General features: G+C 33.9%; 1 protein-coding gene and 1 pseudogene across 3 annotated transcripts; one reads left to right on the top strand and one right to left on the bottom strand.

Annotated features, from left to right (window-relative positions):
• Positions 1 to 2,680: 2,680 nt before the first annotated feature.
• Positions 2,681 to 25,236, top strand: LOC132066839 (stemmadenine O-acetyltransferase-like; annotated as a pseudogene).
• Positions 12,396 to 17,420, bottom strand: LOC132068082 (ankyrin repeat-containing protein ITN1-like). Of its 3 annotated transcripts, XM_059461547.1 has the most exons (4): positions 16,692 to 17,419; positions 15,762 to 16,351; positions 14,584 to 14,631; positions 12,396 to 12,946 (listed from the first exon to the last, which is right to left on the bottom strand). In XM_059461547.1, the coding sequence occupies exons 1-4, from the start codon at positions 17,278 to 17,280 to the stop codon at positions 12,791 to 12,793; spliced, it is 1,383 nt and encodes a 460-aa protein (XP_059317530.1). In that variant the 5' UTR covers positions 17,281 to 17,419; the 3' UTR covers positions 12,396 to 12,790. The 3 variants fall into 3 exon arrangements, with proteins under 3 accessions (XP_059317530.1, XP_059317532.1, XP_059317533.1); XM_059461549.1 differs by lacking the exon at positions 14,584 to 14,631 and having other exon boundaries at positions 16,692 to 17,420; XM_059461550.1 differs by lacking the exon at positions 14,584 to 14,631 and having other exon boundaries at positions 12,396 to 12,931; positions 16,692 to 17,420.

The following is a 25,236-nucleotide window of genomic DNA, read 5'->3' as shown; positions in this document are numbered from 1 at the left end:
AAATAAAACTAACACATGTCCGATTAACTAAAAGTCTCACCGAAATATCATAATGCGGAAATACTTAGACAATCGAACATATCGAAAGTAGCCAACATGGCTAAACCAAACAATCGAACGATCGCCAACAAGGCTAACATAATAAATATCCGACCGTTCGAACGTGTCTATGAAGCCTCTAAGAGTCCGAATAATAAGTATCTATAAACCGAACCGACCGGATAACCGACAACGCCCGAAGGAATTTGGGGCTCGCAATAGCCGATACGTGCACTCCTAAATAGCCGAGTCGTCAACCCGTATATCGTTACTCGCATCGCGAGATGCAGCCCCCAAGCAATAAAGGGACATCAAGCACATTTGAATTGTGCGGTATGTAAAGCAATTGAAGCAATAAAATACCGAAACCGAAACGAAATCGATAAGCAGAATCGTAATAGCAAGGAAGTAGAGATATGAATACTCCTCGCTCTATATCCGAATCATCCGTATTATCCGTGTTTGTATATGTGGGGCCTCGGCCCGATAATAAATGCACGCTATGGCCTCGGCCTAGTAGTGCGTCGGTCAATGGCCTCGGCCATGTATACGTATACACAAGATCGTTGCTTTGTGCCCTCGGGCAAAATCACATATGTATAATTATGGTTAATTAATAAGGACCGAGACCATAACAACAATGAACAATCTTTGAATCGAAATAGACATGCCGGACCGAACCGAAAACACCGACGTTTACGAGCATCGAATTTCTAGATTGAGACTCATGTGGTAACAATACATAAGTCTATAAAGATTACGTCTTTGAGTTCATGATATTCAAATTGATAACCATGAACGAATTTCAGAATCGCAACCTAGAAGATAACGGTTCTACAACATATCATAAAACCTAGGGCAAAGCGTATTCCGAGTCAAATTCGACAAGTATGAAGAATGAGGCGTAGGGAGAATCATGAACATTCCCTAACGTAGATAGTTAGCCTCACATACCTTAATTCCAGCCTTTGAGCGAAATACAATGTTCGTCGCCCCTTTCAACTTTGATCTATATCAATACAAGCCAAAGGGATTCTATATTAGCAATAATATTCATGCTTTGGTCATCTAAGCATTTTATCAAACACTTAGTGGGCATAAAGCTCCACAATCTCCATTAATGGTGTTTCTTCACCCAATTCCCATTCTATTAATTCTAGGTGATTCTACAATCTCAATTAGATGTAATTAACATCATTCTCCATCACCCATATCATTATAACAATCTCAAGTCAACAATCCAAAACTCTAGCATAGTTTATATAATCCTCTTTATCAAACCCATTTACTATTCTCCCAAGAACTCATCAATTCACAACTATACATGATTAGAGAGTAGAAACATTACCTTTTGAAGTCCAATCCTCTTGAATTCGGGTTCTAGGGTTTCCACATCCAACAAAAATGTTCCAATCCTAACTCTATGGATTAGAAGAGTTTACTCAAGTTAGAAAGCGATTAGGGACTTAAATTCACCCTAGAATCATGATAAAACTTACCTTGTAGGGTTCTTGAGGCTTGGGACTTGTTCTTCTTGACTTTAGGTTAATTTTTCGTGAATGGGGTCCGGGGAAATAGACCCCAAATCTTAAATATAACTTAAAACGCGTAAACCCGACCTTTTTGACCCGAAACTGGCCCGTTTCGCGATGGTTCCGCGATGCGGGTGCATCGCGCAACATTCTGAAGCTAAAAACTCAGAGTTGCGCGATCTCTCCGCGAAGCGGGGCCATCGCGAGCTCTCTCACGCGCCCTCACGCGCCCCGAGAAGCGACGGGTGTCGGTTTTGCACAGTGTTCGGTAAAATGGGCATAACTTCTCGTACATAACTCTGTTCAAGACCCATAATATACCGTTGGAAAGCTATTTCAAAGATCTACAACTTTCATCAAGGAAGGTTTCTCAAATTCCCAACGGATTTGCACGAAATTTGACTGGAAGTCAGACGTATCGAAAACTTAGCCGATTCTATAGGATTTCAAGTGCCTTACTATTAGCCATGTTGAGACGATCATATCTCCTTGCTCCGATCTCGATTGGCTTGGTCTTTATATCGTTAGAAAGGTATTTCCACATACTACAAATTCATTAAGGGTACTTTCCCAAATTCCAAACTGATTAAGGAGTTATCGTTGCAGCCTTCGGTTTTTTTCGAAATAGGCCTATCAACCTTAGTTAGGCTTAATGAAACTAAACTTGAAAAAAATGCGGTTAAATATGAGTGTTCATTTTCGCAAAATTCGTTCGGTCGTATACCTTATTTTTGCTTGACTTCAACCATTTTACTTGAATTTAACCTTTTCCGCTAAAACTCTAATGCTATGAGTCTAAATTTTGTCTTAGTTACTCAAATTTTTATAACGACGTCGTTTGTCTGGATATTTGTTAGATGTTTTAGCGAAATATAATTATAAAGAAATATATAATATAACATAACATAAAAAATATTGACTATTATAAAGAGGTCTGACTGTACACGTCTCACAACCCGACAGGACGAAATCTCTTACAAGTGGACTCGAACATTAGACCGTTCATGGAGACTGAGTCCTTTTTCCCCATATTCTTTTCTTCTATATCAATGAAGCTAATTACATTGTTTGAAGAATCACAAGAAGCTAAATTAACTTAATTAGCAATAATGGAACCCATTATCCTATCAAAGGAAAAAGTGAAGCCCAACACCTCCACACCTAAGAAACCACATATTATGCTTTTTTGATCAACTAGCACTTGGAACATTGCATCACCCTATCTAACTTCTACAAAAACAACACACTTTCAAAAATAAATAACGTAAATATTGTTGATAATCATCTCAAGAATTCCTTCTCAAAAACCCTAACTCTATTCTATTCGCTTGCTGGAGAGCTCAGTATAGAAGATTCAATTTTTGTTGATTGTAACGCTAATGGAGTTCTTTACGTGGAGGCTCACGTAAAGAATGTTCGTTAGGATGAGTTTCTTTAGAACCCTGATCTCTCGCACCTCATCAACTTCCTTCCGCAAAATGCTAGCATGATGAATTATGTTCAAAGTCTTGAAACCCTAGTTTCAACTTTCCATACAAGTTACAAGATTTGATTGTGGGGGAATAGCATGCAATTGGTGGAGTCTTGCTTCATAAACTCTTGGATGGTGCCTCTATGAGTGTTTTCTTCAACACGTGGGCTAAGATTGCACGTGGTGGCGATAATAGAGTGGAAGAGATGTGTCTTGATTTCACATCATCATCGCTATTGTTCCCGGCTGAAAATCATTTTCCCGAAGAGTTGTTGGAAAATGAAAAGAAAATATTTTTCAACGAGGGAAAGTCCCTTGTTAGAAGATTCGTGTTCGATGGCAGAGCAATTGAAGCCATTAAGACGAAAGTAGCAAGTGAAATTGTACCTAATCCAACTCGAGTCGAGGCATTAACAACTTTCATTTGGAAGCCCATGATTTTAGCAACAAGAGCAGTAAGGGGTAGTTCATCAAGACCATACATGGTGACACATTCTGTGAACTTAAGGCTAAGACTTGAGCCAAAATAGCCGAATATTTTGGAAATTTAATCTTGTTAGCCGCTAGTGAATTTTCAGAAAAAATGAGTGAAACATTAGAGGTGTCTCATTTGGTGGGAAAAGTGAGACAAATGATTGAGAATGTGAATAGTGAAAAGTTGAAGGCCTTGGAAGGTGATGGTGTTGCAATTTCTTATATTTTGGACATGGCATCAAATCTTGATCGAGAGCTTGTTGCCTCAAGTGGTAGTGGATACTTATAAGTTCTCTAGTTGGTGCAATTTTGGACTTCCCGGGGCGGTGGCATTCTTGAATGAAGTCTATCCGAACCGAATTAGCACTTCTCGGTTAGGCTGAGCCTCTCTTTGAAATTTGGGCCGGGGCCCTGGATGCGAACTAGCCCAACGAACTCAATTTCCTGAAGAAAAGAGAGGGCGCTCTTCTAATATTTAGCTCCTAGCTGCTCTACCTCTCTCTTTTCAAAAGCCAACAAATTGTTCTTGTGGAGAATGGATTTAGTGATGGAATTGAGGCTTGGATACTTAGAAATTGGGGTGTTCAAGGTTTGGTTAAAAACCGATCCGAACCACAAATCAAATCAAACCGATTAAATAAACCGATAATTATTTGGCTTTAATTTCAAATTTTACAAAACCGATAATGTTTGGTTTGATTTGGTTTGTTTTTATTAAAAACAAACCAAAGAAAAAATCGAGCCAAACCGACAAAGTAATATACACAATTTTACAGTTATATATATACTTCATATTAATTTTTATAAATAATTTGAATACTTTGTTTACTTTTTAATCAACATTTTCTTTATCTCTATTAGGCTAATGAACTTTACACCTTAAGCTCACTTCTTAAAAGAAATTCATGAATCCAAACTCATTTATTCAAAGAAAAAATTATTTCTTATAAACTTTGTTCACTTGATTAGAGCTTATAGATCTTAAGACATTTTCTCTATAATCAGAGAAAATTATAGCTCCCATAATAAAAGAGTAATAACTAATTATAAGTTGAAAGAGGATGAAAAAGTCTTTCCTAAAAAAAGAAGAAGAGAAATACCATTAGGTTTCTTAAAAACCGAAAAACCGAACCAAAACCGACAACAACCAAATCGATAGTTATTTATTATATTTGATTTGGTTTGGTTTTAATAATTAAAAAACCGATTAAATTGGTTTGATTTTGATTTTGACCAAAAACTGACCCAAATCAACCCATGAACCCCCTACTTAGACACAATGAGGAAATGATTGAGTTGGAGAATGATGAGGACTTTCTAGCATATGCATCTCCAAATCCTAGTGTTCAATATGCCCCTTAAGTTGTTCAATTTATGTGGATTCCCTCAAGTTGAAGCACTAAGGGTCATTCCGTTCATGGACTAGTTATGCGGGAATTATTCATACGGTCGATACTACACTAATAAGGAGTACATGCTACGTGTGGGGATTGCTTACTTTAAGAGCGGCTTGAATTTGTTCAATTTTATTACTTGTCCTCGTATTAAAGCACTATTGTCGTGTTGTTAGATTAAATACAATATTATTTTGATTGTTATTTAAACTTTATTATATCTTATCGTTAAATTCATTGTTATGTAATGACAAAAAGTCTAATTTTGTGTAACGACCAATTTGGTGTGATCGAGTGGCCACCTTATGTTTTTTCTCATTTTGTCTTTATTTATTATCTAATAATCCTATTTAATTTTTTACTCTACCTTTATATATTTGCTTTGGTGATGGATGGACTGACGCGACAAATTCAAGGTGAGGTGCCATAGTGTATGTTATTCGCGGATGACATAGTCTTGATTGACGAAACTCGTAGTGGAGTTAACGCTAAGCTAGAGGGTTGGAGACAAACTCTGGAGTCTAAATGGTTCAAGTTGAGTACTTGGAGTGCAAGTTCAGTGACATACCACATGAGGATGATGTGGAAGTGTCGGTTGGTACTCAGGCTATCCCAAAGAAAGGAAGTTGCAAGAATCTCGGGTCTATTATACAAGAAAATGGAGATATTGACGATGATGTCACACACCGTATTGGTGCAGGGTGGATGAAATGGAGGCTCGTTTTAGGAGTGTTGTGTGATAAGAAGGTGCCAGCAAAACTTAAAGGCAAGTTCTACAAAGTGGTAGTTAGACCGACTTTGTTGTATGGGGTAGAGTGTTGGCTAGTCAAGAACTCTCATGTTCAGAAGTTGAAAGTTGTGGAAATGAGAATCTTTGCGATGGATATGTGGGTACACTAGGAGAGATAGGGCTAGGAATGAAGATATTCGAGACAAGGTGGGAGTGGCCTTAGTGGAGGACAATATGCGAGAAGCGAGGCTACAATGGTTTGGACATGTGAAGAGGAGAGACATTGATGCTCCAGTACGGAGGTGTGAGAGGTTAGCTATGGATGGTTTCAGGAGAGGTGGAGGTAGGCCGAAAAGTATTGGGGCGAGGTGATTAGACAGGACATGGCGCAGTTCCAGCTTACCGAGGACATGACCTTAGATAGAAGGTTGTGGAGGACGCAGATTAGGGTAGTAGACTAGTAGGTAGTCCCACTTACGCTATTTCACTAGTAGTCGTAGTTTTGCCCTATAGTTTCTTGTCCTTTGTTTTATGCTACAATCTATTGTTTCTTGTACTTCGATTTTTTTATTCATCTATGGTAGCTACGACTCCTTTTTTTCAGTTTGTTGTACCATGATTTTTTGCTTTCGTTATTTCATTCCCTAACTACTTTGAATTGCTTGTTCTTATCTAACCTTTTTTGTCATGCTTTCTCTTGAGTCGATCGTCTTTCGGAAACAGCCTCCCTACCTTCCTAGGTAGGGGTAAGGTCTGCCTCCACTTTACCCTCCCCAGACCCTACATTATGGGATTTCACTAGGTATGTTGTTGGTGTTGCTTTTTATAGTTGGTCTACCCCGCACACTACTTTTCTTGTAGCTTTATCCTTCAAATATAATTACTGATGCGTGACATTATGTAATGATGGAAAACAATACAATCTATCCAAACATTGTATTAATCAAAATAATGCAGTAAGATATGCAACACAACACAATACAATATAATATGATACATTATGAAATAATATGTAACAACTAACCAAACAGAATATTAAGGTTGGTTTGGATATTTTTTTCTCTTCTTTCTATTATCTTAAACATAACTCTTTATCTATTTCACCATAAAACTAGCACTTTGCAACAAAAATATTAAATGTGGGGTTCTTGTAATTCACCATTATAAATGTTTTTCTTTGGGATAAAATAGAAATGTCATGATGATTAAAGATTGCTCGTTAGAACGGAATATATATAGCAACAACAATTGTTGGGTTTTGATATTGGTGAATGGGAAATGATGGGATGAAAAGTGAAGGGAATGTAAAAGGTCATTTTTTGCTTTGGTTAAAGCATTTGTCCCACATATGAAAAAGTGAGGAAAAAGAGAGGTGTATATATTACATTGGTTTGCTAAAAGGGTTTTTTCGTCGTCGCTCGCTCGGCTCGGCTTTGGCTTTGGAAAAAGATCGATTGATTGATTATCTTTTTGGACAAACTTTTCTTTAATTTTTTCAAATTTCCCTCTTTTTCACCGAATGCAAACAAAAACAGCTATAAATTCCTTCATTTTTTCGAATTCGGTATGAATTTTCGCGCTTACAAATCTTTCTCTCCAAAATGATACACTACTATTGAGTGGTTCGCTACGGGAATTTGGAGTACTACTATTCAGTAAGATAATCGTTCTATCAGGAGGGATATTCCATCAACCTTCTTGAGGGGAATAATTTCCTTAAGGACACACTTTGAACTAAGTGGGCTCGATTATATTCGAAAATATTTTCTATCTTCCAACATTTCTTGTTCATTTTCCGGTTTACGTAGTTTAGTTTGGTTTTAAATATTTTATCTTGTATAATCGAGTTTTTTACTAAGTGTCTTAGATTCGTTGAAACTTTGTTTAAATATATATTTTGACAATAGCAATAACATTACTTTACTATTCTTATAAGAAAAAAATGTTTTATCTTTATTTATTCATTTATAAAAAACAGCTACGATATTCTCCCAGGTTTAGAGTTTAAACAAACCAATGTTTCTTAATTATCAGCTTTGAATGCATGGCTGCTAATAATCAAATGTCGTGAATAAAATGTTCTTCCAATAATAATAAGTCAACTTCAAAATAGGTTTGGCAGACCCTTTGTTGTGGCTAAACGAATTAAAGCTTAACTTTTTATTTAAATAAGTAAATGTAACATTAGTATTAATTGTTACAACTGTTCAAGAATCAGCAGATCCATTATTAGTTAGAAAATAACCAGGGGACCCTCCTCACTTTAATGCCTTTATTTAATTTTTGGTGGCTAAAACGAGAAAATATTTTAAAAAGAGTCTGCCAAGAAATACTTTTGGTGCCTTTATTTTAATTTACAAGAAATACGCTCTCCGGATAAAAAAAAGAGTCAACTTAGCTATTTGCACACCCCTTAAAAAAATACTAACTCCTAGACAAAAATAGGTAATTTGACTAAATTACCCCTAATTAAATAGGCATTGGGATTTGATCATATAACACTTAATAGGGGCAAATATGAAAAAACAAAGTTAATTCTTTCTCGATTTACTAAGTGAACTCTTTTTTTAATCCAAAAAAAAAAAGCTAAGTGGACTTTTTTTTAAATCCGGAGGAAGTACTATGTATCATTACAAGAACAGGGATTTGGCTCACCTACAAATACACTAGGTGATCTTTTCGGTTCCTTCGGTGCCATTCTTATCTAATGGTCTAGAATCATTTTGTTAACTACTCCTTCAGTCTCAATGTAGATGTTTGACTGGGTACATAATTTAAGAATGAAAGAGGGATTTTTAAAGTTATGGTTTAGAAAATGTTATGGATATTTGCATGACTGTAAATCCTTTTAGTAAGGGTAAAATGAAAAGTTTAAAATTAAATTGTTACTATACATAGAATTGTGTCATTCTTTTTGGGATTGACTAAAAAATAAAGAGTGTCACATAAATTAGATTAGTACTCCCCCATCACAAAATAAATGTCGCTTTAGCAAAAAGAAATTGTTCCAAAATAAATGTCGCTTTAGAAATTCAAGACAAAAAATAGTACCAACTAGACCTTATATTAAAGAATTACTTTTCTTAATGATGCCCAATTCTCAACAAACATCTACTAAATAAGAATAACTTAGTAAACTATATACCTTGTATTTTTTTTTTTTACAGGTATAATGAGCTAAAGCGATATTTATTTTGAGACGAAAGGAGTATTAATTATGATTGCCAACAGTCCTCAATCCTCTCGCTTCCCTCTTTCCTTTCATTACCGCAGCAGGAAACACCCTTACTTCCAAATTCTCCAGTGAACAAAGCAATTAAGATGCAAACATCTACTTGTGTAAACCAAATAACTGAAAAACTACAATTTCATAAATATTTTATAACTCTGAATTTCTTACCATGAACATAGGGAGAATCTCAAAAGAGAAATGCTGAACGAGAGCGTGGTCTCTATCGAAGATTACAATATAATTACAAAACAAGAAACAAAGAAAACTCAAGAAACAAAGATAGTTGATCTCATAAGAGAGGCCCAAATTTTGCAGCAGTGCATCACCCCTTTTGTCCTACTTCCCAATTTTCATAGTCCTTTAGTTGGGCTTTGTAGTTTAATGAAGGGAAAATTATGCTCCGTCTTTTGTTGAAAATATTTACGCCACGTAGTCTATAGTTTATGTATAAACACCCGATTTTCAATATATTTGTATATAAACACCTTTTATATACTTTATACAAGGTTGATACAGTATGTATATAATGCTTTCACCCCAAGTATAATATTGTATATTGAGCTACGTGGCGTAAATATTTTCTGTATATTTTTGAAAATTTCCTGTTAAAGAAAACCCCAACGTTGAAAAAATAATTTATTGGAAAATATTATCCGGGAATACAAAACATACATGAAGAAGAACACAAAGATGAAGGCTCGAAAATATGAACAACAAACACAGTATTGAAGGCTTTCCAAAAAGCGATATTTGCTCCCTCTCCTCTGCGAGATTGCTATGGTATTGTGTGCAAATAGCTTTAGTAGATATGACAAGCCTTTTGGATATCTACATCGAGCAAATAGTGGAAAAATTCATCTTAGGAAAGCAAGAACTTTTCTGATTTTCAAGAGCAAGATTTGTAGAAGAGAAAAGAGGTTTTTTTTTAGGAGGAAGAAAGTTGCTTTTCAGAAGGAAGATAATTTTTTTTTTCAACGTACACTACAAGAAAGTATAGAATGGCAACAAAAAATTTAATATTTGGCAACAACTTAGTTTTATTGTTGGCAAAGAACTTTTTTGTTGCCAAAGAATTTAATTTTGTTGCCATAGTATTGATTATTGTTGCAAAAGTACTTTTGGTAACAAAAAAAAAGTTGTTGCACGTTGTTGCAATAACAGCCATTGGAAAAAGCGTATGCAACAAAAAAAAAAAATGTTGCCAAAAGTACTTTTTGCAACAATAATCAATCTATGACAACAAAAATAATTTTGTTGCCATATATATTTTTTCTTGTAGTGGTAACGTTGAATTGGTTTTTATATGCAAAATATTTGATAACCAACACACCCTTTTAATAAAAGACATATCCTTTCTCTAAAAGACACCTCTCTCTATAAAACTCTTTGTAAATAATTATCTATATTTAAATAAAATCACAACAATCCCCCACTTATTTAAATATAAATCAAGACTTAAAAATCAAATAATATTTATGCGTAGAGTAACGTATCTTTCGATTTGAACATTACCTTAGTATAACATCATAAGATGAAATCGAAATACCATGTAGCATAATCTCTTTGAACATGTTATTCCTTGTGATAACATCGGTGACACTATACACATAAATATTTCATTCTTGCTTTTCACTCAACATGCTTAGCACTTTTATAGCCATGTGTTATCCAAAATTCATGAACATTAATGAGAATAACTTCACATCTCAATCGAAGCGGCACCACTTCTATGTCCATATAGGTGAGGTTCTTTCAGTGTCTTTGGCACATTTGAGATAGTTGTTCCTTGAACTGAACTTCATTAAGATTATAAGAACTCAACCCTCTATTCTGTGACAACAAGTACTAGTATATCTCCAAATTTAGTCTTTGAAACATCCACATATCAATAACTTTTTGTTACCCTTTGAACCCATAACTATTGATTTAATAGTGTCGGGTAGAGTTACCATTATTGGTGGATCTAATTAAGGAGTCTTAATTTAATCAACTCGAGATTGGTTTTCACCAACTTCCTTATAAATGTTTTAGTAATTGGATCACCAAAATTACTTTTTTTTTAATCCACAAATATGAGAGAAATAATTCCTTCTTGAATTAACTTGCTCACATAATTACATAGAAGATTTATGTGATTGATTTCAATTGACTATCATAAAATTGAGCTCATATTTTGCAAATCAATGAATTTCTAAAGAGAAAATCCCTCATCCACTCAATTCCTTTCCTTGATTCTACAAATGCAAGTCTATTTCTTGGTTTCAAGAAATTGCACCTTCTCTTAAGGTAATTACCCATCATGTGGTAAATTGTGTTTTCTCACATACTCGATATTCAATTTACACTGATTTATCCTTATAAAATAGTATGAAACATTGAGTTTTTCAAATCTTTAGTTTTCTAAAGAAAATCAAGAACTCTCCTGCTGGCCCTTCCAATAGCGCTTGCTTACACAAATTAAGCTATAATTCGCTTGCTTACACAAGTTAAGCTATAATTCTTCCATCATTATTAATTAACTCAATCTAGGATAAATAGGGTATTGACCTCTTTTATGTTTAAGTGACTTTATTTAGTACTTTCTCAATGTAATGATATTAACTTAATATACATTACCCCCACTATTTACTTTAATCATGATACCCAACATAATGTCAATTTGTCCAAGATCCTTTATTTCTATGTGGAAGAAAGGAAACATCGTTGTGTCTATTCTGCTATAAAAACCTCTTTGTTTCTATCATACCGTAGAAATCTCTTTATTTCTATCATGTTCTTCATATCATTGCTTGCAATAACATATGAATAAATTAACTAGCACACATAATTACGACATACATTGGTGTATATACAACTTTTCAAGTATTCATGAAAGAATACGATTTTTTTAACTGACCCCCTTCATGAAAGAACACAACTTTTTCTTTTGAGGACATAATAATAATTGTGTAATGTTGACTTCTAATCATAAGCCAAATACCCCAACATTTGACTATTTCACGCATGTATGAAACTTAAAGTTGTCAAGAGACATTAGATTCATGAAAGTCATTAACATTTGAAAAATATCTAAAATGTAAATATATATCATATATATATATTCTCATGATCTCGTAATGATAAATCAACTTTCAAGTACTGATGTTATTATTCACGATAAAGTTACTAAAGTAATTAACTCCCTGTGAACTTTATGCAAGAATAACAAATATCACACACACTAAAAATGTTATTCCTAATTCTCATGCATATCAAGATCATCACAAAGTAAATTATTTACTCTAATATTTACAAAATCAGATTTCACAAAAATCATAAAGAGTAAATAATGAAGTTAAGAAAGTAGAACCCGATTTATTGCCATTTTCTCCTTGACTCATGTCATTGTTGTAGTAGTTTTCTTCAGTTTTGAGTCCCGAAACATCAATTTTAGCAATTACTTTTAGTAGAGATATCACTGCTTTGTCTACACACCCACCATGTACAAAAGGAAAGAGATGCAACCGATGGCACAAATAGTAACGGTGAGACCAACTGAATGTGCTAAAGCAGCATACATACCAGTTACAAATGCAATTACAACGGCTGACATTGCCAAAAGATGCAAATAAATTGTGCTATTAGCAAACGTCCTCATAGGAGTCACTGTATATTGAGACGGTCGTTCATTAATTGCTGCCATGATAAAGTAGCTGAGTATAGCTCCTGCGGAGCATGGAAAGGCGATGTCATCTGAAACAACAAATGCGCAGAATGCTGTGTTACTTATTAGAATCGCCATCCCTTTATTAGAACTATTGGAATCGCTCTCAAAACCTCCTGGCAACATGAAATCAGCTGCGGAGGTGATTGTCATTAGTAAAGTGGCGACAACTAGATGCATTTGAGATATCTCCATTATATATTAGCTTTCACTTTTCAAAAATTCATCCCCTTTAGTGACCCACTTGTTTTGATGCCGTGCCACATGATGAGTTCCTCTTGCTCCTGCGATTTTATCTTGAAGCCACGTCGTCCAAATTGACCACGGTGAAAAGGGTACAGGTTATCGTACTCCTCCTTATTGTACTCCTCCTGTCAACGCCAGTTAGTTGAGTTTATATATAGTTGAACAACATGTAACTTGTTCAGCAGGACCATTGATACCATGTGAAAGTAAATTCAGGAGAAGATATATAGAGGAAGAAATAGATTGCAGTTTTGCTTGTATCCTTTCAATAATATGTATTTCAACACCACAACTTAGGTGTTAAATAGGCGGGTTGAGTTGAACTGGGACTGGTCAAAATAGACTAAGTTAATAAGTGACACCGCCCAAAACTTACTTGGGTTGAAATGGGTACGGCTGAAATGGGCTAAATAATGGGTCATAATCCAACCTATCCAACTCTTACTAAGCTCCCGCTTGGCCATAGATTTTTGGAGCATATTTTGAAGATTTGTTTTGAAATCTTTGTTTGGCCATAAAATTTTGATAGATTTTGAAAACAAATCTTCAAATCCCAAATTCTTGTTCAAAAACCTGTTTTTGAGCCAAGATCTATGTTTTGGACTTTTAAAAACTATCCCCAACTTTTGCATTTTATAAAAATGCCCCATCTATTTATGACCCAACTAATTCTATCTACCATGTTCCTCCATTAAAGTCGTATTTATCATGTTTTCACAATTAAAACAATCTCTTCTATAAAGTGAATGAGTTAAGCTGTGCTCAAATAGTAGAAGAAGAAATCCTAGGGAAAATTGCTCTGCCAAGTGTAGAAAACCGTAAGATAAAAATGTATCTTTGTATTGTAAATTGAATTGTAGTAGCTAATAAGTATGTAATTAACACAATTGTTATTAAAATATCATGTTCTGCATAATTTGGGATTATCAAGAATGTATGTTTTTGTATGGTTGAGTATTTTTGATAGTTTTTAGAACTTATGGGTATAAGTAATGTTTCATATTTTCCAAAACAAAAAGTGAAATATGTTTTGAAAAACTATAGCTAAACACATTTTCAAAACTTGAAAAACTTCACCCAAATCAAGTTTTTTTTTTTTTTTTTTTTTTTTTTTTTTTTTTTTTTGGGAATCTATGGCTAAACGCTAGTTAAGTTTACCTAATAATTTCTTCTTCTTTTTTATGGGTATATATATCATATCAAACCGAGAAAATCTCTTTTCAAAAATATTTTGACAAGATTTCTCATGGGTCAATTTGAGCTATATATCAACCCAACTTTTAGAAGAGCTGAATTGGATGAGTCAAAATAGGTTGAGTTAATAAATGGACAACTCATTAACCCGCTCAAACTTGGACGGATTGGGCAGGTCATGTTTTCATGGACTAATTTTGCCATATATCAAAAAGGGGAACTTACACAATACTAGTAAATATACAACAATTTACATAACCTACAACTATTTTTTAATATATAGAATCTACAAAATATACCCTATAAATGATAAAAGGAAAAAATCTTTAGATATGGTCAATTTAGTATATAAATTTGTTGGCAACAAATTTATACAGGTTATATTTTTTCCTTAATTTGTCCCTACAAATTCTCCTTTCCCACCTATCATTAAAAATCCTTAATTTGTCCCTACAAATTCTCCTTTCTTACCTATCATTAACAATAGAATAATAATATGATGAAGGCAATAATATTAAGTCTACTTGACATAAACAATATACATATACCATATGTACTAAACATGTACCTTTAAGTCGTCTTTTGAAGGTTTTTCCACGTTCCCTTTGTATTTAGCCTTCAAACATAGATCGTGTTAATATAACATATATTAAAAATAATATACTACTACATACTATATATATGCAGATATGTGCATCGATGTACTATATTAATTTAAGTTAAGCAAAGTGCATTGATATACTATATAAGTTAAGTTAAGCATATAATATATAAGTGCATCGATATAATATATATTTTATGAAATACATTAATATAAAAATACCTCTATTGATATTTTTGGAATGTAAAAAGTTATATTTATGTAATTAAAAAGTTCAAATTTGAATAAGTTGTATTTGTGTAATTTTTTGAAAGTAGTAATCTTTTTAATTACCATTTTAAAAAATTGTATTGGGTGATTTTCCCCATGTACTGCCAGGAATCCCATAAACAATAATTGGTTTTATATAAATGTAGCTAAGCCAAGGATGGCTTCAAAGCTCTCAAAGATTGCTTTATTGCAGTTTTAAAATTGGCACATTAGCTGGATTTGAAATGAATCCAGCCAAGCCATATTTGATTATATTAGAGTGTTGGAGTGTCACCATCTCATCTAAGTTTAAGCTTAATCTTTTAGATAAGATGGTTACACACTTTAACATAGTGTCATTGGGATAGGTAGAGGTTGAATTCGAGTGTCAACACATTTACCCATCATCAAAAAATAATTTTCACGTACTTGACCTAGGAAAAAATCAGGATGCACTTAAAAGGGGCAATATTGATGACATATTTAGTTCCAACAGCTTAAATTTTTAAATGAAATGGTCACACATTTCAATATAGAGTAATAGTTTGTCTCAATTATATGTAAAAGGTTTAAACTTCAGTTCAAAAGAAAAGATTATTTGTAAAAGGTTTTGAAATTCATTCTTAATGTTCTACTCTGTGAGGACAAAATAGTTTCAGTAGTTATATTTTAATTCTATCCAATGCGTACTATCAAACAAGCTATTTTAGATGATAAGAATATTCAATAAATTTCAAAATTCACAAAAAATACTACAAGTCAACATAGCTAATGATACAATATATTTTAAGGACTTGAGAAAATTAGTAGTAAAAAAAAACTGTTTGACTCCCAAATAGTAAGACCTTCACATAAAATTGGACGGAATGAGTAATCAAGTGCCTGCAGGTGCTTACCTCCCGTTTTGAATTCTCTGTGACTGCGCAAGAAAATATATCAAGCGGAGTTTGGTTATCTTTGTTAAATGTCATTTTCTTTGCTTTGGGATGGATTATTAACTTATAAGGCACACAGTTCCTATAATGCTTACGCTGAAGAATTTCGTCCTTATTAAAGTACTTTCCAAAGGCAAGCAAATGCATAGGAGTGTTGCCATCATTATCAGGCTCATCGACAAGGCTACCCCAATTTTCGGACTTCAACAAGGTAAGAAGTAACACTGCTTGTCCGTTCATTACGGCTACATGAAGAGCATTTTGGCCCCTGCTGTCAAGCATTTCCCAGCAATCAGGGCAGTGCTGTAATAGCTCACTTAGCACATTTGTAACATATAAGGTATCAACTTCACCGGCTGCAATGTGAATTGCTGTCGTCCAGTCATTTTCATTGCCTGCTGGAAGGTAGGCTAAGGATTTATTCCATCCCAGCATATCAGAAACTACTTCTTTCAATCCTAGTTTAACAGCATAATGCAGTGGATTCCAACCCCATTTGTCTGGTTCCTCACATAAAGAGTTGTTCCATTGCCTTAGTAATATTGCGCAATCTGGATATGTCAAATATTATGATTATAAGGGGTCAATTCATCTACACTCTTGAGATCTTCATACATACACATATAGGTTCACAAGTAGTATTAAAGTTATGAAATCATTCAAAAAGACCTTACCTTCACATTAATTTTTTTTTTCCTTAAAAAATAATCTTTTCTTCCTGTTTGGTTAGTTATAATTTGAATTTTGGGAGTCAATTAAAGGGAATGCGTACTCATTATTAGGCCTCTTATTGAGATTATCTGACATCATTAATCCTAATTTATGTAGATGATATTATGGGAAAATCAAACAAAAGCTAGATGTTAATACAGAGTAACAAAAACTACTTACCCGAGTGTTCGTGAACAACTGCTGCGTGCAGAGGTGTTCGACCAAATGGACCTGCAACATAATTTGGGTTCTTGCATGATTCCAAGATTTCACGCAGAATATCAATAAAACCAGACTCCGCTGCCAGATAAAGTGGTGTCTCCCCTGCCTTGTTTGCTGGATATTCAAATTCAGGATCCTCTTCTTTCTCCAAGATGATCTTGACAACATCAACATGTTCACTCCTCACAGCCTTGTGCAGGGCTGTATCTCCATTCTCATTTGTCATCCTCATGAGTGTCTCCTTATAATTCTCCTCACCAGCTACGCTAAGTAGCACACGGACTACCTCAGTGTGGCCTTCATTAGCTGCTATGTGAAGTGCAGTCTCATTTCTCTTGTTTCGACAGTATAACAACGCCGGAGTAATCTTAAGGACTTCTCCCATGAAATCGGAGTGGGAACAGAGGGCTGCCACGTGGAGGACAGTGTTTCCCTTTGGAGTGACTTGGTACCCATTTTCTTCGTCCCTTTTTAGATATTCAGCAAGTGAAAAATTACCATCGCTAGTATTGCCTTCCACCGCAGCATTGTACAAGGTTGGATCCATTCTCTCTCTCTCTCTCTCTCTCTCTCTCTATGGATTTTGGTATTTACCAAAAATTTCCCAAATTATGATCTTGTGAGTCCTTTACTTCCTCTGGATCAAACATTACATAGAACACCACACAGACCTTTGCCTTTGACTTAAAAAAAAAGAAAGAAAGAAAGAAAGGTACTTGTTCTTTGCTTTAGAAGCAAGGAATTTGTAAAGAATATCTTTTTTCATTTCTCATTCTTTTCATTTCTCATTCGGTGTCCAGTATCTGTGTTATGGCCCCGACTAATCTGGATTCGTCTTGCGCTTAAGACCCATTCAAGGGGGATACGCTCCGTAACAGGATTGTTTCCATATAAAAGGCTCGAACACAAGAACTCTCAACATGAATAAAAACAACTACTATTTAACCTCCTAAAACCAAATTATTAATCAGTAGTACTTATTGTCTTAAGATTTACCGTTTCTTATGACTCATTTTTTTCAACACAAACGAGACTTAAGTAATTAATTAGGAAAATAATAGAACAAGAAAAATGTTTTCATGAGGTCCAAATAAATTTGAAAAATTAAGTTTTTACTAAAATTCATATCCTCATTAATTCTTTTCTTTCCAAAATAGTTTTCAAAAAAAAAAAAAAAAAGAGGAGGATTTTTATTTTTCTAAATTACACCGAATATAAGTTTTTTAGGGATAATTTCAGAAACCTCCCTCCAATTGTCTTTTGTAATGTTAACCGATATGGTTTTGAGATACTATGCTTACCTCACTTATTACAATACCGGTTCAAATGATAAAATTTTCATTCTATTCCAGAAATACCCTTTGGTGTATCTAATTGTTGAATGTTAAGTATGCAACACAAAACTCCCTCAAATTCTTTTATGCATGCTGCACAATTGGTCTGATTTGTTTTTAAATCATAAAATAACACATATCTCATTTTAATTAATACATACTGACTAATTACTATTGTGTTAAATTAAAATATACTACTGGAAGTAGGAGAATTTAATTAAAGCAAAATTGCTTAAATTATTTTTCTTCGTTTCCAGTTACTGGAAAAGGTACTACTGGCTCTGGCTTTTCCTTTTTCTTCTTGGGAGACAATTCACTGATTCACTCTAGTGTTGAAGAAACAACCTATGGTGATAATCTTTTTTTTTTTTTTTTGCTTTCTTTTTCTTTTTGTTCTTTTATTACTGACTTTGTCTTTTTCTTTTTAGGAAACAATTCACTTTGGTGTTTAAGAAGTAACCTATGGTAATACTCTTTTGTTTTTCTCTCTTTATTTTTTTCTTTCTTGTTCTTTTTTTTAGATTATGCCCTTCATTAGCTGCTATGTGCAAGTGCGGATGCATCTTTTTCAGGTAGCGTGTTCATTTTAATTCAGTACTATCCGTGCATAATATAAATTACGTGTAAGAATATCCTAAAGGTGCAATTTATAGTACGTTGCGTATGATGGATTCAATGCTAAAAACTTTAAAATTGAACTCAAAAAGCTAAAATCTCAAATACGCCTTTGGATGTGTGAAGCACACGTTCTACTTTCTTATTACTAAGGGCATAAAAAGATGCAAAGGCGGATCCAAGATTTGAAGTATATAGGTTCTGAATTCTAGCCCTTTCGAACTATTGAGTTCCAAATGAATAATTTGCTTGTATTAAATGCCTTTTTTAAGACAAATACAAGACTACAACAACAACAACATACCCAGTAGATTCCCACAATGTGGGGGTCTGGAAGACAAATACAGGACTAGGGTAATTAGTAAATTCTGCCAAATTTGTACTTCAACGCTACCTCCGCCTCGGACAAAATGGAGTAATCTTAAGGCCTATAGGACTTCCACATGGAGGAATGTGTTCAGTGGCGGACCTAGGATTCAATGGGCCTGGATGCTCACTTTAAAATCAACAAAAATATATTGCTTTGAGTAGGATCCAAACTCAGCTCCTTCACGGCTTAGCCTAAAGCCTACCACCTTTTAACCAGAGCATCAATATCTTTCATTGCTTCCTGGGTGCTATTTATTATTTTATACTAAAACTAGTAAATCGACCCCCGCTTCTCGCGGTAATTAAAATCTTATTAAATTTTTGAAATTAATCCGTTCAATATTTTCTATATGTCTACATCTAGTATCTGCCACTGTTAATGGGTGCTCGAGCACCAAATATTACTACACGGGTCCACCCCTGACTGTGTTGACCACTCTACCTCTGCCTCTGGCTATTTTTATTTTTTTTGGATTTCGGTATTTGTCCAAAATCCATTATTTTCTTTTTCCGAACTGCTTTGAAATGCTTTTCCCTGAGCCGAGGGACTTTCAGAAACAACATCTCTGCTTTCCAAGGTAGGAGTAAGGTCTGCGTACACACTATTCTTTCCGGATCCCAGTTGTGGAATTACACTGGGTATGTTGTTGTTGTTGGAGATTTGTCAAAAATCTCCCAAAATTATGATCTTGTGAGTACTTTGCTTTATTAGATTCTTGATGAACCCTGAAGAAAGGGATTTGGTGTTTGCCTTGATAAGAAGATAAGGATTTGTTTGGGTTTTGCTAATTTTTGTATTTTCTCTTTAATCTCCTTTAGAGAAAACTATATTCTATTCTACTACATTATATATTAGAAATTAGAAATGGGAGTTAGAGAACGAACATATGCTTGAAAATTTGTACTATATGCTGAATTGAGAATACCAACTGTTTGCCTATTATTTTTGTTGCTCCCTAACGCACACGCAAGTATACGCGGTCGTACAAGTAATATAGGATTTTTAAGTCCAGATATCGATTCCACAGAGACTTATAATTAACTATTTATCAAATTAAACTAATGCTAATTATCTAAACAAGAAATAAAATCCAAATTATATTTGTAAACTAATTAAAAATAAAAGAAAACAAATAATGAACTTCAACCAAGAAAGAGCAAATTTTTATCGGAGAAGAGATAGATCTAGGGCTATGACCACTAACAATCCGTTGAATTTTCAAATCGTTCTACCATGGGTTACTAGTTGACGGGTTAATTGTAACTTTATGATATTCTCTCGAACCACTCACAAGCTTTGTAGATGCTACTATAACGCCTATATCTCTATGGTCGTCGAGGCAAGGTAACAAGAACGCATTTATTTCTCCGTATTCAACTAAGTAGGGCTAAAGAGGTATATCTCTATCCTCGCAGCGAAACGATTAAATCGAACAAACTCTATTTATTCTTATTACGTGCGTGAATTCCCTTTCTCAAGTCCAATTCCCGCACCACAGATAGTGTTCAATTAGTGATCAAGTAATTAAACAATTAAGCACAAGAATAAATAAGCAACCCAAAAATATGGAAATTTAATAGATAGAAACGATAATCAAACATCAACTTTCATGTTTGTGTCAAAGCCCTAGAACTAAAGAGTTTAGCTCCACATAGACATGGAGGAAAAACAACAAATCATCCGAATAAAAATGTCAAAATAAGTGTTGTAGAGAAGAGAAGATAAAACCTTGTAACTATGGCCTCCACGGCGGCTCCAAGCTCTCTCTAGGTCCAAAGTTATGAACTAAGGGTTTCAAGTTTTTCCCAAAGTTCTGTAAAAACCTGTCTTATGGACTATTTATAGGTGTGGAAAAAGGCCGATATAAAATAACTGAGTCCAAAACAAATTGGGAAGACTTTTAATTCCGAAAATCCCTTTCCTTCGCACTGTGTAATGCAGGAAAACACCGCCTCGGGTCCAATTTCTTTGTCTCCAGTTGTTGGTCTTCGTTTCTGGCTGCCAGTACTACTTGTTCAAAATTCAATTGCACATTTGCACTAATCATTACAACGTAATAATTATGTTTCCCACTCTTGTCTCCTCTCTTTTCTTTTCTCTTTCTTTTCCTTTTAATTCAATGTGACACATCTCTTATTTTTTCATTTGTTCCATATTTCACACCGTTTTCTTCCTACATTGTGAAAATATAATGTTAGGCATAAATTATCATAATTAATACTCAAAAGACAATTAAAAGTACTAAAATATGAGGCAACTAATATCTAAATATATGTAACTTTAGGCCAAACATCAATTTTAATACCCTCATCATTTCGCACAATTACCTTTTTATCTTATCCTTTGCCTTTTTATCTTATCCTTTAAAAGACGTGATGGACCACGGTTTCTCTTTTGTCTTTGTCTCATCTTATCAAATACCAACTGTCTGCCATTTTTCTATAATGATTTGTTAGGGATAAATCCTTAACCTTACAAAAGAGGGAAGAAATCTTAAAGCATAGCTTTTGCTTTTAATTTTTATCTTAAAGAGCATAGCTTTTGCTTTTAATTTTTATAAACATACATGCTGCCAACCAACTTGTGTTCATGATTCTTTGCTTTAGAGCTCCAAAAAGTAAAAAAATTATAGTTCAATTTTCGATATTTTGTTTTTTACTCAACAAGAGGGGAAAGAGCTCTCCACTGGTGTAGTTTTTCTTGCATTCAGAAACTAATATTTTTGAAGCTTCCGGAACAATTTTACCATGTAGGTCAAAGAAAAAAGGATAAAAAAGAAAGTGAAAGCAGTCATAGAAAAATAAAAACCAAGCTTTGATTGTTAAAAATTCTTGTATGATGCAAACTTGCAATATCATAATCAATCTGTTACTATCATGTGATCCTTTTTTTTTTTTTTTTTAAATCACTACTGTTATGTTTAATCATCTTTAGCTCCTATAATTCCTTATAATACAATTGGATATGATTAAAAATTGAAATTTAGTAATCTAAAAGAAATTGGTGAGTGTTCACTGCTGCAGGAGCTTCACTAAGAATTGTACAAAATGATATATAACTGCCTACAAGGAGCTTCTCAGAGAACAAATAGCACTAAGAATATAATCAAAATTATGAATCTGTTTACATCATTTGTGTTACTAACTCACGCAAGTTAACATTTTCAATTATCTGTTGATTACATGTTACCAGTTCAAAAGTAAATAAATTATACCACTTCAAAAGTAAATAAATTATCTGTTGATTACATTATTTCTCTATGAACTTTGAGCTCAAGAGCTACCTATACATTATTCACTATGCAGTCCATGGTTTAGTTTTAATTCTGTCTTTGAAAGCCCTGTTCTATCCTATTCAGTCCATGTTCATTCACCTTACTTCTTGCTGATGTATTTTGGTAATTTTTTACTCTAATTTGCTGCATATACATTTAAGAGATCATGTATTAAAGTGTAAGATTAGCTTGGTCATTGTTTTCTTCTCTAAAGCGCAGTATTACTCCCACTATTTGATAAAAGGTTTTATATGTTGTTTCAGTGTAGAATATTTTTTAATGCATTTTATTGATGTATTCTAAGTTTGCTTTCCAATATTACTGTATATATATAGAGAAAGGAATGTTGGCAAGGGCTTTCAGCCTATCCTATCTTTTCGCTTTGGGTTAGAGTAATGGAGTACCTATAATCTCTAAAAAAAAATAGGCCTAGTGAAGTATATTTTCCCCCCTTTAATCTCTAAAAAAATAATAGATAGGCTCTATTTAAATCAAATTCAGAGGTTTTTCTTAATTATTTTAATGAATTGGTGGCTTCCCTTCAATTTGTTTTACAAAACAATCGATCTAAAGTAGTGTGATGACACTAGACAGTTAAGGAATCATGACATGTTTCTGATACCATAAAATTGCACCATCTCTCTGGTCTTTGACCAATTTTACGTCCAAGTTCATGGCCGCATATTGCTTGGCCTAGTGAAGTATATTTTCCTGTTTGCTTGGATAATTTTCCTACATTTGCGTACTGTTTGCTGCAAAATAGACTCTAAGATTACAGTATATAACCCTATATAGGTGGCCCACTATGTTATTTGCACGATATCGTGCTGGAAAATTAAGCACTGAATTTCGAGTATTTGTGCTTTGTCACTTATAATTAATTCTACTGTCTTATTTCCAGATCATACACTATATTCTTAATATAGTTTTGGCTGTTTGAATTTGTTTTTATTCGGGCTTTAGTTTTTCAAAGTGGTTTGCTTATAAGTTTTAATTTCGCTATTTGTAATGTGTTTAAATTGATGTTGTTCTTTTGCGTTTCACAGATTATTTGCATGGAAATTGTTAGTCCCTGAAAGCAAACATATATGATTTACTAAAAATAGAATTAAGGAAACAGGAGATGAAATAAAAAAAGAGAAAGAAGATTAACGTGGAGGGATCATCTTATGCATGTACACACATTTTTATTTTAAAATTGAATGATATAATCATATCTTTTGAGAATTATCTTCCCATTACTCCCTATATCCGTAAAGGAGTGTCGGGATTCAGATCCAATAGTTAACACATTAAATTTTCATCTCAACTATAATCGTTAACCAGCACCAGCAGCACGTATTTACAACCAACTAAATAATTAACCGTAAAAATCAACAATTCAAAGTGAAATTGCACATCACTTAACCACAAATAAATATTAAAAAGCATATACGTGATACATAGATCCGACGACATTCTTTGACTTGGTTAAACACTGGATAAGGTTTTACTATTGTTAATTATGTATCCCCTAAATTAAATTTGCATATTTAGACTATGCATAAAGACTAAACTAAATTACTTTCTTAATAATTTAAATTTTGAAGAATACTTTAAAAAAAGCAGGATAGTGAGAGAATCCGTTTAACTTCTCAAAAATAAGAGTAAGTAATAAACTAATATTAATAACGAAAAAGGCTTAACTATGCCATTGAATTATCGGAAATGGCTCATTTATGCCACTCGTCAATACTTTGGCTCATTTATGCCATCGAACTATTAGAAATGGCTCATTTATGCCACTCATCAATAGCTTGGCTCATTTATGCCATCGCCCGTTACCAAAATGATTCATCCATGTCACTTTTCATTAACGCTGGTTTTACAATACCAGCTATGACACGTGGCCTCCAACTAGATTATGGTTGTGGGTGGGTAGGGTGTATGAGTCGGATTTTTTATTAATTTGGGATTTAAAATTGAAATGGTCTAATTAAACGACGTAGACCTCTAATTAGAGGCCACGTGTCATATCTAGTATTATAAAACTAGCCTTAATCAAAAATGACATGGATGAGTCATTTTGGTAACAGGCGATGGCATAAATGAGTCAAACTGTTGATGAGTGACATATATGAGTCATTTCCAATAGTTCGAAGACATACATGAGCCAAACTATTGATGAGTGACATAAATGAGTCATTTTCAAAAGTTAGATGGCATATTTGAGCCTTTTCCGTATTAATAATTTCAATAACCGCGCTTCGCGCGAAAAAGTACACTAGTCATATATAAATTCAAAATAGCAGCAAAAGCAACACATAGCCCACAATATAATTAATGTTCAATAAATTAAAGTAAACGAGCACCAAATCTATAGCACACATAAATTTATTGAAAGTCGACATTGTCATAAATAATTAAAGGCATAATACATAAACAGACCCTTAAACTTGCCTTCCGGTAGCAAAGTATGCCCTCTAACTTTGGGTGTGCTTGCACAAGAAAGACCTCAACTTGTCTAGAGTGGAACACATAAACACAAATGCTTACGTGGCAGAGGGTTTGAGAATATGAATAGTGAAAACTTGAAGGCCTTGGAAGGAGATGATGCACTTGATTCTATTGTAGATTTGGTAACACAAGTTGGGAGCTTGTTCGCCAGAATTAGATACATATAAGTTCTCAAGTTGGTGCAAATTTGGACTTTATGATGTTGATTTTGGATGGGCTAAGCCTATTTTTGTTGCTCCCTTCATTGACAATATTGGCTCATTGAATATGCAACAAATTATTCTTGTGGAAAATGGAATGAATGATGGAATTGAGGCTTGGATTCTTAGAAACAATGAAGAAATGCTTGAGTTGGAGAAAGATGAGGAATTTCTAGCATATGCACCTCCAAATCCTAGTGACCATGCCCCTTGA

This window comes from Lycium ferocissimum, chromosome 8, assembly GCF_029784015.1.
Source record: "Lycium ferocissimum isolate CSIRO_LF1 chromosome 8, AGI_CSIRO_Lferr_CH_V1, whole genome shotgun sequence".
In the NCBI taxonomy this organism is placed as follows: domain Eukaryota; kingdom Viridiplantae; phylum Streptophyta; class Magnoliopsida; order Solanales; family Solanaceae; genus Lycium; species Lycium ferocissimum.
The sequence above is the reverse complement of the archived record's forward strand: the minus strand, read 5'-3'. Positions and strand labels throughout refer to the sequence as shown.